Source organism: Dicentrarchus labrax, unplaced genomic scaffold, assembly GCF_905237075.1.
Source record: "Dicentrarchus labrax unplaced genomic scaffold, dlabrax2021, whole genome shotgun sequence".
NCBI classification, from domain to species: domain Eukaryota; kingdom Metazoa; phylum Chordata; class Actinopteri; family Moronidae; genus Dicentrarchus; species Dicentrarchus labrax.
Genome location: NW_026136701.1, coordinates 18681221 through 18700410, shown reverse-complemented (window position 1 = coordinate 18700410; position 19190 = coordinate 18681221). Strand labels below are relative to the sequence as shown.

At 38.6% G+C, this 19190-nt stretch overlaps 1 protein-coding gene and 1 long non-coding RNA gene across 7 annotated transcripts in view; one reads left to right on the top strand and one right to left on the bottom strand.

Moving 5' to 3' along the window:
• Positions 1–1515: 1515 nt before the first annotated feature.
• On the bottom strand, positions 1516–2239 carry LOC127365499 (uncharacterized). Its single transcript, XR_007885215.1, has 3 exons — positions 2072–2239; positions 1857–1937; positions 1516–1715 (listed from the first exon to the last, which is right to left on the bottom strand). It is a non-coding gene; the product is annotated as an uncharacterized LOC127365499 (long non-coding RNA).
• A 2451-nt stretch (positions 2240–4690) lies between these two features.
• myripa (myosin VIIA and Rab interacting protein a) overlaps positions 4691–19190 on the top strand; it is a 30912-nt gene continuing 16412 nt past the window's right edge. For 2 of the 6 annotated variants that reach the window (XM_051403552.1, XM_051403543.1), the window contains exons 1-4: positions 4692–4948; positions 6248–6420; positions 15405–15626; positions 18522–18658. In XM_051403552.1, the coding sequence (XP_051259512.1) occupies positions 6311–6420; positions 15405–15626; positions 18522–18658 (469 nt within the window). In that variant the 5' untranslated portion in view covers positions 4692–4948; positions 6248–6310. Of the gene's footprint in view, positions 4949–6247; positions 6421–15404; positions 15627–18521; positions 18659–19190 lie in introns of all 6 variants that reach the window. The other 4 variants (XM_051403570.1, XM_051403532.1, XM_051403562.1 and 1 more) reach the window with 3 other exon arrangements.

Genomic DNA, 19190 nt, shown 5'->3' with positions numbered 1-19190 from the left:
ATACCATAGTTTTCTATCTCTAAATATGAGCAGTTAGACATCACAAGAGGTAAATAAGACAATATGTTCTGTGGTAATTTGAATAAACAATATTAACATGACTGTTGTTGAATGTGTTTTTAATAGGATTTGTCCATGCATAAGCAGTGTGTGTGATTAATTTCATTCTATGTCCATGAAATTTAGGAAATTGCGGCAACAATCATTTGTGAAATTCTGAGAACGAAACCACTAAAATGAAGAAATATGTTCCCACACTGTCTCTGTTGTGAAATACGAGTGATTTTCCACGCGCTCTGAGTCTTACATCAGCAAATTTTTACCGTGTTTTCACTTAAAATACCACAACAGCAGCACCCAAGAGTTCTGGGTCCAGTTTCAGAGGACAAAAGTCTGCCAGTTTGTTCCAGAAAGAGAAAAATAACTTAAACTCTGGCTCAGTTACCATGGAAACTGACTCTGTGAATCTAACCTGCTCGTTAAAATTAGTGCTTTTATCTGCTGGCAGGCATTTCCCCCGCATTCAGATATTACACAGCATCAAGTCGCCCTAAGCTCAGGATAAAACATCTGCATGTCTCTCTTTTTTATTATTTAAAACTGTGACTCACAAGACAGCTATCAGTGTGTTAGAGCAGTTCCACCAGAACGTTTATTCGTATAATCTCATATACATAGGATCAATGAATAATTGAATCATGTTGCACTGACAGAACATTATTCTTATAATATTTAAGTTTATGTTAATGATGAGTGAGCAGGATGTTGCAGCTGCAGAATGTAGTTTAAAAGTGAGGTTTTTATAAGCTGCGTATAGTCTGAGCGTGTTTTAACAGCCTCTCAGTGACTGTGAGTATATGAAGTCACATAAAATTCACTGTATTTTAACCTCTAAGCCTACAGCCTAATACAGAGGTTGCGTTTTCTATTCCAAGGACCCCCAAATAGCATCAGTTTATGGCCCAGAGGCCCCCATTTAAAAACACTTGGACAGTAACATGGCTAATGTTAACACCCCACTGAACTAATACACAGATGAAGGATTCCACCACTTTAGCATCCATTAAGGAAATGTAAGTCTGGTGAAAGATGAATTAATGGAGACCACTGAATGAGACTTTATTGTGTGGCCCCAGGAGGACAGAAGGAGAACCGGGATGAATAAGGAGCCACGCTGGCCCAGTTTGGACTTAAAGGTCCAGTGTGTAACATTTAGGAGGATCTATTGCCAGATATTTAATATAAGATTAAATGGTTTGTTTTTATTAGTGTATAATCACCTGAATATAGGAATTGTTGTGTTTTACCTTGGAATGAGACGTTTTTATCTACAGCTGTTTCTACAGTAGCCCTGAAAGGACAAACCAAACACTGACTATACATAGGAATGTTTGTGTTTTTCATAGGTTTGGCAGCCACCAGAGTTTCTTCACAGCTAGAAAGCCTCTAAATCCTACAAGCTGGTTAATGTCTGGTCTGAAAAAAATGACAAAACAACTGGACAATCACACAATATCTGATTTGAATTTGTTTATTTTGCAATTATGGCAGATTTCATAAGCAGTACAGCATACAGTAGATATTCTCTTCCACTCCTAAACGTAGCATGGCAGTTCTGCAAAAGCTTGTTTCAAACTTCTGTTGTTGTCGCATCATGTTGACGTCTTCTTAAGTTGCTTGACAAGTAAATTCAACTCAGGATTATTAGTAGGGGGCTAAACAGGAGAGAGAGAGAGAGAGAGAGAGAGAGAGAGAGAGAGAGAGAGAGAGAGAGAGAGAGAGAGATGTACTTTAATTTAAATGACAACAAAGTAATGCACCAACTGTCATCAACCTTGAGCTCAGTGCAAGCTTACCACTCTGAAAGAGTTACATCCCTCTATTCTTCCCCAACAGCCGAGCCAATAGCTTGGCTTCCCTTTTGGTGGTGGTCTTCTCTATAACAAAATGAGAATAAACAAAGCTTTAGTATACACAGAAAACCACCTTCTCCCAATGTGTGGAACATGTAAATATAAAATAACATTTATTTATTTGACATTTACACAGAGATAAAACATAATCTTCTTACCTCCCCAAGAGGCAGTTGATCTTCTCTAGGCAGAGCGGCTGCATCAGTAGAAGTGAAGGCAGTGATGAGCAGGAAAGCCTGCAGACACAACAGGACCAGCAGCACACCTTTGTCCATGGCTGAAGAAGTGAAGAGTTTGAAACACACACAGGTCTTAATATACTCACTGAAAACCAGCCAGATGAGGCAACAGGATACCACCACATAACAACATCAGAAAGACGTCAGAGGGTTTAATGAGCCTTCACATTAACACGAGACATTACTTCATCATTAATTACATCAGTTTGAGTATCAGTAACTCTCGACTCTCTCATGATGTTATGTTTGATCTACTTTCATCAGCACAAATAATCACCAGCGTCTGATCTTACACGGATAGGAAGCCCACAGACCTTTTTCCAGCCATTGTTTTTACTAATTAATGTTCCATTTAGTGTAGCAGAGCCTTTTCCAGTGAGCCAACATGCTCAACAGCTGCACCCTGACTCTGTTTGAGCTGAATGGAACGGAGCCTTAATGAGTGTCTTTGATAACACCTATGTTTACCCTACTGTTTCATGTCAGGATGGCTGCTGTGAAAAAGGCCTGTTGGTTCTGAATCAATGTCAGATCAGTCTTTGAGGTGAGAATGAGGCGTTTTTATTTACAGACGTTTCGGGTCTCCTTCCACTGAGGTCGCCATGTTGAACCACCATGTCTCTACAGAAGCCCAGAATGGAAAAAACCCCAACACTGACTTTAGATACGCCCGTTCTGGGTTTTTCCCACATTTCAGGCCCATTGTAGTTTCTCCTTCACACTGGGAAAGGGAGGGTGACATAAGTGGATTTCTAATCTGCCACTATATCTCTAGACACTACATCCCCTTAATCCTACACTCTGAACCTTTCAAACCTCATATTCTAGCCTCTGCTCTACTCTCTTTTAGGCCTTTTCCTTATCGTGCCCCCCTCTTCCTCTGCAGTAACCTCCCTGCTGACAGACAGACAGTGGGACTCTGTTTGAGGCCTTAAATCCAAACTTAAAACTCATCTTTTCGTCTTAACTGTCAGTTGGTTGCTTATTCTTTTATTTTTATCTGTCCGGTGGGTCGGTCTCAGTCTCAGTGGATCTATTAATGTAAGGTTATTACTTACAGTCCATGTTTGTCCTGCCAATGAGAATACTTTGAGGGAGTTATATACTGCACAGATTGTGAAGAAAAATGTGTGATATTGGGCTACATAAATAAAACTGACTTGAATAATCGATGTTGTAACAGCAGTTCATTCGCGTGACAGTAAAGTAAATGCTCTGACATAAACTGTTACTTAATCCTTTGGCACTTTCGCAGTGATTTGACCACATTTTAGTGTTGGAATCAAAGTAATTGCACCACCAACAAAAATGGGGAAGCATCACAAAAATGTCAACACCAAGTAAATGTAACTCTTTCACACTCCCTCCCACATATGATTTATGTATTTACATAACAAAACATTTTGAGTTTTGAGTTTACTGTTTAAATTGACAGACATTTTGGGTGTTTTTAAAGACAAATAATGTCGTATTGAGGTCGTTTTGGAGCCCAGAAAGGCTACCAGAAGATGTTTTAACATGCTGGAGGGAAAGCACAGTTGTAAATAACAGAATTAATGATCAATTAATCCTTTTCAGTTTCAGGATCCTGTTATCATTAATGTTATTAGTCAGACACCTTGTGTTTGTATCATGACAAGTCAAAATGTGTGCTGTGATAAAGCAAAGAAAACACCTGGTTTGAATACATTTTAAATATGAATACAATTAAATAAATAAATCTTCTTCAAGGTTATTAAAAGTCTGGTAACATGTCACATAAAGGAGCCCTGCAGAGCTTATTTTAGACAATGTACAAATATCAGGCTATTAATGTATTTACTACCTGTTTTATTTTATTTTATGGTATTACTTTATTTTGTCATTTATTTGGGGGGTTCTACTGAGTGCACTCTTGATCCCAAGAGAGGTATTGAGGGACACAGGGTGGGTATGAGGGGTAATGTTTGTGTGAGTTCAGTATGTTTGTGTGTCTTTAATAACGCAAAACTTAAATACAGTTATTAAAAAAATAAAAAAACGGTTTCATCCTTATCTCCATCCACTGCCACTCTGACCTTGTACATACACATTAATAAAACCTGTTTATTGCTTTCATTTGAGGCTCCGTAATTCTCCACCTGTCCACTAGTTGCCCTCAGCGAGTTTCCCGCTTTTTATCAGTCACCTGCTCTCCTCACTCACCTGCACACCTGCTCCTCATTATCCCATCAGCCCTCCTCCACACAGACACCGCCATTTCTCCAGCTTTACCTGCCTGTTACCAAGTAAACACAACTTTATCCTCAACTTCTGAGTCTGTGTTTCACAACTTTACAGTTATTTATGGAAGTTCATGTGACAGATAGAAATCAAGATACTGGATCTAAATCTTAAAAAAAAAAAAAAAAAAGAAAGAGGAGAAATCCACACAATGATCACCAGAATCCGTCTTTTATGTGGTGTTTTTTTCTTTAATGAAGTTAAACTTCGTTACACAAACACTTCACATCACTTCCATGTCGCCTGATTCGTCCGGTCCAGCAGGAAAACACACTGGAAGTAAATCCTGTCCACGTTTGATCCTGATTTTCTCTCAGAAACCGGGACCCGGCTGCCCGGATCAGACCTGCTGTGAAACTTCTCCTAGACTTTTAATGAGGGGAAAAACGTTTTCTTAAAGTCTTGGAGACAGATTATTTTGGTGAGAGCTCGCACTTTATTCACAGGAGGAAAAACGGATTTCAAAGGGTTTTTTGTCCCCGTTGTACGACTGAAGGCGCAGTTTCACCCGGCAAGACCGAGAGACTGATATCGGTGAGTTTTTATGAATTTAACTCTGTGTGACATATATATATATATATATATAAAACACCACTTTTTGAATGATATTTATAAGCTACAGTTCGTTGACAGCAGTGTGCACAAACATCATTACTATTACTGTAAATATTTGCTCATAACTTGTGTCTGTCATTACTCATGAGAGGAAAGTAGATTTATTTTCTGGTATTTATTCCACTTTGGTAACATAAGTCACAAGATCTAATGCATAAAAAGTCCTCATGTATTCCTCGTACTGGTTTCATGAATCTTGTAACAACTTTCTGCTGTATAATACAGTCTTATAACCAGGAGCTCCACATCCATAAGGATTCACTACAGACAACTGATCTGCTGTCATTGTGGCTTCAATCATAGAGAAGTGGGCCTCTACTTCATGTCTGACTGAGAGAGAGAGAGAGAGAGATTTCTTCCTGAGGAATGCTAATGCAAAAATACCCAAATCCTGCTCAGTGTTAATGCCTCTGATTTACTTGTGTAAGTGGCTTGTAGGATGTCAAAATAAGTTTGAAGGGCTGGAGGCAGTTCTGCACTCTGTAATGTAAACCAGGAAAAGGGGGGTCCTGAAATCTGATTGACCACCCTCATTATCTTTACCTCTTCCACTGGCACTACAGAGGCTGTGGTCAAAGTGGTCCCTTGACCTCTGACCTCAAGATATCTGAATGAATACCTGTGAGTCTCCTCTTTGCAGACATGCTAATCCCACAAAGCTTTTGTTATAAGTGCATACTGGGCTCCATGAACAGTATCAGAATTGCATAAATTGGGAAAGTTGAGACACATACTTAATGCCAACCCCTGTGTGTGTGTGTGTGTGTGTGTGTGTGTGTGTGTGTGTGTGTGTGTGTGTGTGTGCGCGCGCGCGCGCGCGCGCGCGCGTGTGTGTATTAGCTGCCAGGTTAAATACATATAATACAGTGGTTCATTCAGCAGACAGATGCAGGAGTGTCCCTGAGGGTCAGTTTACCTTACAGACAAGAGATAGGTGATAATAAACACAGAAAAATGTACAATAAGAAATTAAAAATAACCTTATGGAATAAAATACCTCATATAGCTGTTAATGACACCTCTTGGCAGGTGAAATCTCTGTCCTGATATATTTTAAATGAATGATGCACTTTATTTATGTAACATTTTATCAGCCAACACATCATGTACTGGACAACCTCTACAACTTTAGTTCAGGACAGTCATTTCCTGCTCTGATTTGTGTAGTTTTTCTCGATCTACTGTGTATTTTTCTCTCTTTTTTTTTTTTTTTTATAGATGATAAAAACAAGCTGATTGGTTGGTCAGAGGGGTTGAGCGACAGCCGGAGGTGTGTCAACGATGGGCCGTAAGTTAGATCTGTCGGGACTAACGGACCACGAGGCGGATCATGTGCTGCAGGTGGTGCAGAGGGACATGAGGCTACGCAAGAATGAGGAGGAGCGTCTCAGGTTAGTTCTGATCTTTGCAGGTTTGAGCCCCAAAGCAGCCTGCAGCTCAATCACCAGTTGAGTGACTTGACTCGAAAGAGGCTACACATCGATATTCAACGTGCTTATTTAATTCATTACATATTAATACATTTTTAGAGTCAGTTCCTTATGATTTCTCGTCCTCAGAATCTCAACTTTTACTGTTTACTCTCATTGTTTTTACAGTGTTGATATAAGCAGCAGCGGGCAGACACATTGAGCAACTAGCTGGTGAATATAGTGGGTCGTTTTAGCAGCTAAAGAGATATTTCCTTCAAGAGTTGGTAGAGACCAAAACAGAGCTAATAGAGAGTGAAAGTGGGCAGTAACCGGACTCCATGAATGATAATGTTGCTCCATATCTGCTGGATGTGTGGCAAAATTTAGAGTTAAACCTATAATAAAGGAGTTTTTGGTTATTTGAGGGCAGCAGAAACAAGTTGCACACACATTGACATACAGTGATTAAGTTGATATGGTTGATGATCCTTACTGCAGCAACACTCATTCATTCCTCGTTGTGTTTCTGGCCACCTGCTGAATATAAGTCTCTCTTTTAGCTATGTTTTTGGTCTCTACCAACTCCTGATCTGTCTCTTTAGCTGCCCACAGTGTTCACTAGCAAGTGGCTCACTGTGTCTGTCAGCTGTTTGGTGCTGACACTACATATTTGGAGCTTTTTTTGATGAAAACAGCTGCCTGCTGAGAGAGCTGTAACCAGAACAGAGTGGAGGGTTCAACAATGAGCTTTTTCTGACTCAAGAAATCCATGAAAGCCTGAAACAGAATAAAATTGAAGCTTTATAATAAGTTGTATAAGAAGTACAGGTTCACATACCGATTTTCTGTAACTGTTAATTATTTGGGGCTCGGTTTGCATTCGAGGCATCTTTGGACCTCTGTGGGTGTTTCCTATCCTGCCTCTCTACTCTGAAGTGTGTCCTTATAACAGTGGACAGGAAGTGACCTCCCTTTCCTGTTGTACTCAGACCAGCTTCCTCAAAACATCTATCCAGCCTTCAGCACATAAACACAGCGTGTATGAACACAAAGACAGAATAATATGCTAATTGGGTGGGTTTGGACTGAGTCTCTGAGGTTTATATCAACCTGAGTTTGGTCCGAGAGTGAGAGGGGAACATAATAGTAGGAAATGGTCTGTCTGTCAGAATAACGTGGTTATGTCATTTCCTTCTGACCCTGTTTTTAGTTGTTCCTTGAGCTTTATTCCCACACACAACATGCCTTTGCTTATTATGCCAGAAAGGCTTTTAGCAATCTATTCAAAAGATAAGAAATGGGACCACACATTCAAGATAAACTTAATGGCTGTAACTTCTGGAAGATTTCCAAACAGAGGAATAACTCGATGTGGAATTCAAGCCTTGTACACTGAGTGATAATTACTTGGAGAGCTGATAAACTCTGTGGTAAAATAAAAGTAGTAGCAGTTAAAGGTATTTTTTTGAGTTTTAGCTCTCTAGTAGCACTATGGACCTGTTTCCCCATGAGTTGCATTTTCTGTGCATGAGGACTTTTACCGCACAAAAGGTCTCATACTATTCCTCTGACTGACAGATGGCAGTAATGTGCCAAGAACAGCAGCACTGCACCTACAATGGCAGGGAAAAGCACAACTACAAGCTAGTAAACAGGGATGTAAACAATACAGAATATGTTCAAACTGTTTGTTTACAAGAAAACTCCACAGGACACATTTTAAGTAAACATACAAACTGAAAACTAAATTGCAAACAATAAGAAGGAAACTGGAGGAAGCTATAACGGCAGTGAGGGGAAAAGACACGTACAGAGGTAAATCACTGAGTGAAAAGATCAAATGAGGATTGTATAGAAATAATTTCACCATTTGGATAAAAATATTTACTATGTATCTAAGTCATTGATGCTGTGTGGAGACTTTAGAAAACAAATAGAGATAATCACAAAACCTCACAGGTCAAAAACTAAAATAACTACGAGGTTTTATTTTAAGTACAAGAGCTTTCAGTATCTGTAAATACAATATGGAAGAAGTACACAGATCCTTTACTTAAAGAGTTCTATGTTTTTATTGTACATACTTATTGTTATAAATGTTCTTTAAAAATACTCCATGACAAGTAAAAGTCCTGCATCCAAAATCCCAATAAGTAAAATACAGACAAAATACAGACAGAACATTTCCTGTCAGAGATTATCTTATTATATATGACATTATAAAATAGTTGATGCTGATGCTTCAATGTGTGTTTGTAGCATTTTACTGTTGCAGCTGGTTGAGGTGGAGATCATTTAATACTACTACTTTAGAGACAGTTTTGTCCAGTCGGGGCTGAATATGAATACTACCTCGTAGTAATAGTAGAGTATAATAATGTAGAGTAGAAGTAAAGTACCCTAGGATTTTGCTCTATGAAGATCCAGTGCCTTTCTGGGTTAGGGCGTCTATACATAAAAATGTCTCATTCTAAGGTAACAAACACAACAGTTCTTATTTATAGGTGGTTATAAACTAATGAAAACAAACCTATGACTATTATGTTCCATTTCTGCCAATAGAGCCTCCTAAATGTTACACACTGGACCTTTTTAATTACAGTATTTGGGTAAATGTATTTGTGTAAATTAAAAACTCTAATGTAGTTATGGTTACCCTTGTGACTGGAAGGTTTCTGGTTAAATATTAATGTGACATGAGGTGGTGAACTTCCTACTTTTCTTTCTCTGACTTCGAATGTGGTAAACAAGGTGTTTAATTACAGCTGATGTTGTTGTTGTTGTTTACTCTACCAGGTATGACTCGACCTGTGCTGATATTTGTCTCACAGGAAGACATTTTTAAAAACACATTATATTTTTATGTTTAACCTGCTGAATTATGTCAAACACATTTACAGTACATTTAGCAGAAGTACATTGACTGATGCGATCACGTACTATCTTCACATCTCACATCAAATCCCTCATGTCACGCAGGTCGCACTGCTTCCTCAGCCTAGTCGTTAAGTGAGTTCTTCAGTTTCTGCACCAACGCCCCCTCCTGCAACCTCACCGACTGTCGATGAGTGATAGACAGGGGAGTGTACAGGAGAGCAATCAGTGTCTACAGTTGAAAAGGAATTCAGATGAGTGATGAACACAGCTTTTTTTTTTTTTTTTTTGTGGCTCCAGTTGCGTAAGAGGAGCCTCTGTGCAACTGTCACTGTTAACTCAGAGCTGATCTGGACTGAGTGTTGCATCACTGGACAGGATCATTTGAAACATAACTGACACTGATATTATAATAGATGGATACAGTCTCTTCTGGCTTGTTCTCAAGATTGTTGCAACAGCGCTCTCTTCAGAGAAAAAGGGAAGAAATATATCAGCATGACGGTAGCAAGATTCATGTGGGTTATTATAACAGTCAGACTGAAAGGCATAATGAGCAGGATTTTCTCAAAGAAATGTATAGACTCACCTCCATCATCCTTTATGACCCACTATGAGTGTGTGGCACTGTTTGTATCTGCAGAGACTCTGAGAGCCCTCTGCCTGGATTTTCTCATTATATTGCTGTTTGGAACGTTTCGACAGATGAAATGAGACACACTAGGTGGAAATATCAAATTTCTACCATTACATACATCAAAAAAATAAATGTTAGTAGTGTAAAATGCAACTAAATGTGCAAGATTAACAGATCTTCAGATTCTCTGGTGGAAGTACTGAGGTTTCTGTGGCCGCTGTTGGTCAGTGACTTTAGATAGATGTGGAGTCACTCTTGCTGGTTGTTTTGGGGGTTCTGTAGGTCTGTATACACTGGAGGTCGGTTGTTTCTATATGTTTTGCTGTGATTTTGATGATAAACTGCTTGATTTTATTTACTATTTTTATTCACAAACACTTTTTATTTGCTTAATTTTCATGGGACTGCATTGTAGTTTTTGATTTATACATTGAGTGTGCTATAGATTTCAGAATGTGACTGAACTGGTTTTTCAACAAAGGTTTTAGATTAGAAATGAGATGCATGTTAACATTTAGAAAAAGACGATGGTGATTGAGGAAACTTAGGGAAATGTTTACAGCAGGATGCATGAGAGTTATAGTAGAGGGCAAAGCACTCGCATCGTTCTACAGCAGCAACACTGATAAGGCTGTCTGCAGACTTTATTTGTTTGTCAGCCAATGCCAATTATCTCAAAAGGCCAGAAAATCTAGTCTACATTATGTGCTGACTGTAGACACTGACTGTAGTCTATCTTTGCTGGGAACTGCTCGCAGCTTGCAGAAAAAATACGCGAGACCTTGATTCTCTAGTGAAGCGTGGCTGCAGCTGCAGTGTAAATGAGCCACCTGGTCTTGCAGGAGTGACGTGCTTCTACAAAGTGAGGAGGCATCTTAAAGTGTGTTGAAGGTCTTCAGGATCATCAGATTCTCTTCAAACCACAAAAAATTGTTTCAGTGTTAGAATTACTACCACAAAAAGTTCTGAAAGTGCCTCTCCATCTCAAAGTCCCGGCCTGAATTTCAGTACATCCTTGAATGTTTTTTTTCCTGCTCTGATTCACTGCTTGGTCCCCGATAACGACACTCCCTCTCTTCATTCACTCTCTGTCACTCAACATGCTCTCGCTGTCTTTCAGGAGGACTGTGGATCATGTGTTTACAAACAGCAACCAACGATTCCTACTCATTACCCCTTTAACTAATGCTGATACTAATCACACCTATTCCGTGCCTGTACGTTTATTTTAATCTGTATTCATGCTTTTAAGTAATCCATTTTAATCCTGTTTAAAGTGTAAAGAATGAACAATAACTAGTTCTTATAATCTCTGAAATAAAGTCGTTAGACATAGAGGACTGTATATGCATAGATTTTTACTTACACGCACAATAAACAGACTGTTTCTGGTATCCCTGGAAAAAAAAAAAAAACACAACAATTTAATGGCTTCGAGACATATCAACTGGATTCAGCAGCAGACTGGCCAAGTATGAATTAGTTATAAAATGTGGCACAAATGTCAGACTGTGTTTATCTTGTTACGTCTTCCAGCAGAATAACAAGTTCTCAGGGAAAAGCCACAGGAGCCGGTTCACTGCTACTGCACCTGATGATTTGGGGATTGCTGGCATGTGTTTCTCTGTTGTGCCACCCGCCCACACACAACATAATGCAGCACACACACACACACACACACACACACACACACACACACACACGACACATTCAGAGCCTTACTGTGGATGTTAATCCTGGCTGATTGGGAGAGGAAGTCCATGGAAGTTCAGAAAAATCCTGGAACACAGAAAATTAATGATGAGACAGAAAGAGACGTGGTTTTGTTGTGTTTTAATTATTTATACAGATACTACTCATCGATCAATATGCTCTGTGGAGGTCCAAAATGACCAAGGTCAAATAAATTAAATAAGCATACAAATAATCATGTAGATAGAAATTAAAAAGATAAACATGATTTTATTTTTATTTCCCTTAAAGTCTTTTTATGACAACAGTACAGTCTGACAATAACACTGATGACATAATAGTAAAAATTCTAAATGTACTTTTTAAATGTACTATTTTTCTGTATTTTATTTGACATATGACTTAATCCCTTAATATTTCTAATACTATGGTAAATTATTGGTTAGTGAATCTATTTGATATTTCTGAAACAATATTCAGATTAATCCTTGAAAGATTTGGAAGTTGCACCAACACACAAAAACTTGCTTCATAGTTTCTCCTTTGCGCTTGGAAATGGAGGTTGAAGTGAGTGAGTTGTAATCTGCAACTACACTGCTAGACAGTGTTGGGCTAGTTACTCAAAAAAAGTAATTTATTACTTATTACTCCCTGCCAAAAGTAATTAGTTACACTACTAGTTCTATTACTTTTCCCCAAAAATTGGTAATTGTGTTCCTTCTCCGCAAAATTGATTGTAGTTTGAATCGATTGATTGAACTTGGATTGCAGATCAATAGAGGGTGACAACAAAAGTAATATTGTAACTAATTATGTATTGGGTTGGTAATTATTACTGAAATCTATTAGTAATAAGTTACACTACTAGTTACTGGGGAAAGTAATATTACTGGTAATGAGTTACTGCCCAACACTGCTGCTAGATGCCACTAAATTCTACACACTGGACCTTAAAGGGGTCAAAACCTGATGTATTTGTAATGGGATTTAACTGATCTCTGAAACTCTGTCTATAACTTCAGCTCCCATCTAGTTCCATCATACACCTTTCTTACCCTGCAAGAGATTTCTCTCATCAAAACAAAGTTCTTCTCTTGACTCTAATAACTAGTTACCATCAGCCATCAATCCAGAGTTCACGTTAAACTAATGTAAACCAAAGTCTCTGCTTTCTACTTGTCAAAAGCAGCACAGCAGGTATATTTTCATGGTAAAAATACTAATATTATAAAATATTATGTTTAATAAACAATATGAATTTTCAACAACAGCTCCCAGTTAAAATCTTTAAACAAAAGAAAAACAAACAAATACCCATTCACACAAATGCAAGCACACATTAGTGGACGTCACATCAGCTTATCGCCAAGAAACAGACTTTTTTTTTTGAGGATTATTGTGGCTGACACAGCTCGAGCCTCTACTTGTTTGTTCTGTTTTTATGCCTGAAGCTATAAAGCTCCTTTAGATGGGGGTGTTCGAGGACAGACCTGCACTACAGATACTGTACAGACAACATATATGTTTCATGTCTCATAAATATTCAGGAGAGAGAGAGAGAGAGAGAGAGAGAGAGAGAGAGAGAGACTGTTAGCTTCTTGGCTGCTGTTTTGTCCCACAGAGTCAGAGGTGTGTTTACACAGGATACTATTATATGCATGTATGTTTCTATATGTTGTCTCTACTGTCTTGCATCTTTCTGGGGATATCTTACTGTGTTTGTGGTCTGCCTCAGAGTTATTTATACCATCCAGTGAGCTCCAGTAATGGAGTGTGCTGCTGTAGTGAGAGGGTGGCCGTCTCGCTGTCAGACAGGCATCTGAGGGACTCTGTTAAATTTTTATAGTTTGGAGTTACAGAAAATGTGGCCTAAAGGTTAGTGCTGTCAGAACTGCCTGTGTTAATGCTCAAGAAATGTTGCATTTAAAAAGTAATACAGCATGTAGAGCTGAAATAATTAATGGGTTAATTGAATCAGCAGCAATTCTGATAATTGATCAATTGTTCAGATCATGTTTTTGATCAAAAAATTTCCCAAATTCACAAATTTTAGATTCTTAAATGTAAAATTTGGCTGGTTTCTCTCTTCTATGTTCAGGTTTTCGACATTGTTTAGACAAGACATTTGAAGACGTCAGCTTGTGTGACTTTTTGACATTTTATAGATGATTAATTAATTCATAAAGGAAAAAAAACCAACACACTGCAGCCTTTTCTTGTTCCCAGGTCATCATATACAGATGCGAGCAACCACTAAATCCTACACACTGGTCCTTTTAATCGATGACAATGATTTATCAGTTTAAAGCTATAATAGTGAAGCCCATATTCTCGTTCTTCAGTCTTTCCAGAGTCACCCTGTTTGCGATTATCAGATGTGTGTTACAACCGCTTTGAGGTATTTTCTTGTCTTTTCTCGCTTCTTTTTTCCCCCCATAAATCACATGTACAAGTACACATCAGTTCTCTGTAAAACAACCATTTCAGGAACTGGATTTCCCTCAAGTGAATAGAGTTGTAATGTTCCTAATTGAACTTAAATCAACTTTGAAAGCTTTTTTTCTGCCTCTGTTCTCGTGTTGTCAGACTCCATCAGTCTCCAGCAGTAATCACCTTTAAATGATTCAGTCTTGGCTGATGCTCCTGCAGCCTTGATGTGAAAATAATGGATTTTTTTGACACTTTCCTTGTAGCGCTCCTTGCACCAGTTTCCATTTGTCTCTCTCCCGCCTCGATCCATCTTATTTTTCCACTGTAACGTCGTATTTCATCGTCTGTAAGCTTCTGTTTCAGATGCAGTGTATGTGGACGCTTCAGTGCTTCTCAGTCGTATTTCTATGAACACAACAACATGCAGGTGCACCGGCAGTATGTGCACATAAATGTTAAACTTGCATTTAACATGTGAGTGCATGAGAATCTGTAGTGAGAACAATGTTTTGCTCTATTGACTCTGTTGCTGAATACAAGAACCCTTGAGGCTTTCAGTATTAGTCTTCTGTTGTATTTACTGTATGTTACAGAGATAAAGCTGAGGTTAAAAGGTCATTCTTGACCTTAGAAACACCAGTTGAGTAAACTCTCAAACTGCTTTCGATCACATGATCTTCATCATACTTTAATGTCTTTTCCAGCCCTCGACGTTGTGGTGGGATTGTTTTCTCACACAACAATAGAAGTTTCTTTACCATCATCTATATACATATACAGAAAAGCTGCTGCTGTCGAGGAAAAACACTGATGTCTTATTCATTATAACTTCCTACTTTAACCTTTATATGAGCACAGCAGGCTATTTATAAATGGATGTGAAATTATCATTGCTCTGCTTAAACATTCAATCAGACATTTATGAATGTGGATTTCACTTTTGTTAAATCTCTTGATGGCATTCGGACTTAATAATGTACATTATTATAGATATTGCTGCTCTTTTCAATCCTCATTTACCTTCTGAAGGATATTTATAAAATGATTAAATGACCGACTTTGTGAAACCACTTCAATTTCTGCTCCATTTTCATTAAAGGGAGGCAGAGGATCAGCTGTGTGTTTATGTGCACTCGATGTCCTCATTGTTATAATCATCCTATTTGATATTTCTGATCCCACTCACTTTCTCCAGTATACCCAGACCTAAACGTTTGCCTTTTCTTCCCTCATTTGGTACATCTCTCTCTCTCTCTCTCTCTTACACACACACATTTGTGGTTTCACCATCTTTCGCCTTGTAACCATCCCTCCCCCTCCTTCCCCACAGTGAACTGAAGCAGGAGCTGGACGAGGAGGGCAGTCGCTGCCTCCTGCTGTCACGGCAGAGTTGCTTCAACCAGCGCTGCTGCATCCGCTGCTGCTCGCCCTTCACCTTCCTGCTCAACCCCAAGCGCCAGTGCCGCGACTGTCGCTACAACGTCTGCAAGGCCTGCCGGGTCTACAACAAGCAGGACAAAGCGTGGCTCTGCTCCGCCTGCCAGAAGAGCAGGTAAGGTCGGGCGGCGGTAGTAACGGTGGAAGTGCGGTGATTCAGTGTGTGTGTGTGCCAAGTACATGAGGCTAAGTTAAGGATGAGAGTCTGACAGTGACGTCAAAGGTTATTAAGGTCTTACTCTGCTGCCGGAGGGATGGATTTAGTTCTTATTACACATAACATAAGATACAGTACAGGATGAAATATTTGTACTCAGCTTATCACAACATGACAGAGAGAAAGACTTACTAGGCTGTGGTGTTGGAGGATGTGAAACAACAAAAAAAATTATGTACAAAGGCAATTCTCTGTTTCTTTTATTATAAATGGTCTTTTAATGCAGCCTCTCATGCAGTTTCATGTTACAGAAAGCCTCTAATGCACCATTCAGAGGTTCAGATTTCAAATGGTTCACTGTATTTCCGTGTTGTTGTGGAGTATCAAGTCGTTTAACTAAATTTATAAACAAGGCAAAATCTATTGGATGAATTGGAAAATGTATGTGTAGTGATTATTTTAATAGGATAAAACTAGACTTATTCTCTCTGTTTCTTGGTATGCTAGTAAAGAACCACATCCTGAAAGTGTTTATAACAATCCTGAACGGTAAAAATTCACCTGTCATACAGAGGAGCAGATGTGACAATCGTTCAAATTAAATAACAGCACAGACTTTAAGACTGCCTATCCTGGGAGGAATTCATGGTGTTGCATTAATTTGTGTGTGTATATATAAATTATAGAATTGTGTAAAGAATGAAAAATGAGACCTTGACCGGGAAGTTCATTGCTGCATGATGTAGACGTGGCTATATTGAATTGTTGGTTTTTGGAAAGTTACAGAAGTTGTTAAATATAGCCCCCAAATTCAGACATTGGAAAGGTAAGTGTGTGTCAGTTAAAGTTTATTTAGATAGTATATTTAATGTGCTGTTAAACTATTGGACCAGCACTTTGGTTGAAGCATACTGACACTTTTATTGCCAATAAATCCCTTGGAACGACCACAACCAACAATGTGTTAGTCCGTCTTTATACCCAGTCTGTGGCACTCCAGCTCACTGGTTCCTACTGAAGAAAGGGACACTGTTGTTTTCAGCAAATAGATAGATAGATACTCAACATGAGTACATTTTAGATTTGTTGGGAACTATTTCCATCTGCGAATTAATACACATTCTGTGATTAGTTTACAACAGGATGGTGTTTGTCAGACTAACTCAAAAATAAACTACAGTGCCCACATTCATGCTAATAAAGGAACATATCACACAGTGCAAAATTATGACTCTCCAAAGGGTTTCAACAGTGTTAGGACAACAATGGAGATCTATGGCACACAGATAAGCTATATCAAGGGTTGGCTACAGAATCAGTACTAGTTGGTAGAATAAATTCATTGTTGTTTTCCTCTTTTAATGGGTTTTGTTAACAAATAAAATGAACCTTTAAAACCTATAATATATGGATTGTATAATACTGTATATTATATTACAAATATTGTTTACTGTAACTTACAACTATTAAATTAATTGCCAACTATTTTGATAATATCTATTTTATAGCTATATCTATATTATGACAGTAAACTGAATATTTTATCTTTGGGTTGTGGACAAAAGACGTTTGAGGAGGAAAATAAGTGAGAATAATCACGAGTGGAAGCCCTACTGTAGCCAAAGTCCATTCTCTATATGCACTGAGCAAGTTCTGGATCATGGGTGGCTGCAGATATCCCAGCAGGCATTGGACAAGAAGGAGGGTAAAGTCATAGCAACAAACACCTGCAGTGTGGGCAATTAAAAGCTTCACATTCATTGGTGTTAGGCAACAATACTGACCACTAAACCTCAAGAACCCATGATTCAATATAAAAAACTCAGTGTTTACTTGGAGAAATAATATTGTTTACTTCCATCTCCGCTATCGTAGTGATGAGGGTAGAGACAGAGTTGACACGAGAGCTGGAAGTTAATCCTTACTGACTCCAACTGCCTGTGTGCGGAGATGCCACAGACTGTAGGAGTTACCTAAAGATGGGTCACACTTAGTGTACATGCACTCACTCAGCTCCCTTCACACAGCAACTCAACCGCTCAGTGAACAGATGGTAACTCATTAAACATGCTGACATGAATATCTACCCCACAGCTGTCATTCCTTAACATTCAATTATACCCTACTTCTTTTTAAAGGTCCAGTGTGTACCATTTATGAGGATCTATCGGGAGAAATGGAATATAATATTCATAAGTGTGTTTTCATTAGTGTGAAATGACCATGTTTCTACAGTAGCCCAGAACGGACAAACGCTGACTCTAGAAAGTTTCTCCTACATGCTTCACAGTCCGTTCTCATTCCCGGGTTGTCAAATACGGACACCAGTGGTGCTCAGTTAGTTGCAATCTGAAACTTCACCACTAGATGCCACTAAATCCTACAAACTGGTCTTTTTAATGTCAAGTGTTTAAACTTGGAGGTACATAAATTAGGTTTACATGAAAACCTTCTTTGATAATATGCCTGTTAAATTAATAATGCTTGAGGAAGCATAGTGGCTTTAAAGGTCCAGTGTGTAGGATTTAGGATTTGGTGAAGTTGCAGAGTGCTCCTCTCCTTCCAAGCGTGAAGGAGAAACTGTGGCTACAAACTGTGGGGCACACTGTATTTTGTTTTACTACCTTATATATTTTAGTTAGTGTAAACAGCAAAAATAAGGAAGCTGACATAATTATTATCATATAGGCTACTGTAACAATTATCTTTTTCACTGCTATTATAAATGTTTCTAAGAAATATTCCTGTACAGTTATTCATCTGTGATAGCATTACAAATAGCAATCGGAAGTGAACTGGAAACAGAATAAGAATAAGATACAGTAAACTGCTCTGTTTGTTTGTCTCTCTCAGGTTGTTGAAGACACAGTCACTCGAGTGGTTCTACACTAATGTGAAGAAGCGCTTCAAGAGGTTCGGCAGCGCCAAAGTGCTGAAGACTCTTTACAGGAAGCACCTGGCGGGGCACAGTGCGCTTTCAGATCTTACTGGTAAACTACTCTGTTCATTAGAGCTGCGACTGAAGCATGTCAATTAACTTCAGTGATCTGACTAGTTGAAGAACCAGTTGGGTTAATTAAGGGTTAACCTTCACTCAGAGTTCTTAACTTGTCTTATGTGACACACTTTGGGGAAAATATGACATCTGAAATCCTCACGACTTGTTCAGATCTTTTCTACAAGCCTAATCCTGTATTGAATGCTGTAAACAGATTATAGTAGGGAGGATCTACTTTCATGAGAAATTATGTGTTCTTATGAGGAGAATGTGAACATTTCTGTGCATCTGTGATTTTTTTTTTTTTTTTGCTGTCTCATTTCTCAAAGCAGTGTTATAAAGAGAGTGAAACAGGATTAAGCTCTAGCTTCGCTTTCATCTCACATAACATCATCAGATTACTTCTTCCAGAATCCAAAAATAATTTTAAATGTTTGTTTGCTTCCTTCTGTGGATGTAAAAATATACCCATATCACCGATTGGTTTGACTGAGAATGACTTGTCAATCACAAGGTAACTGTGC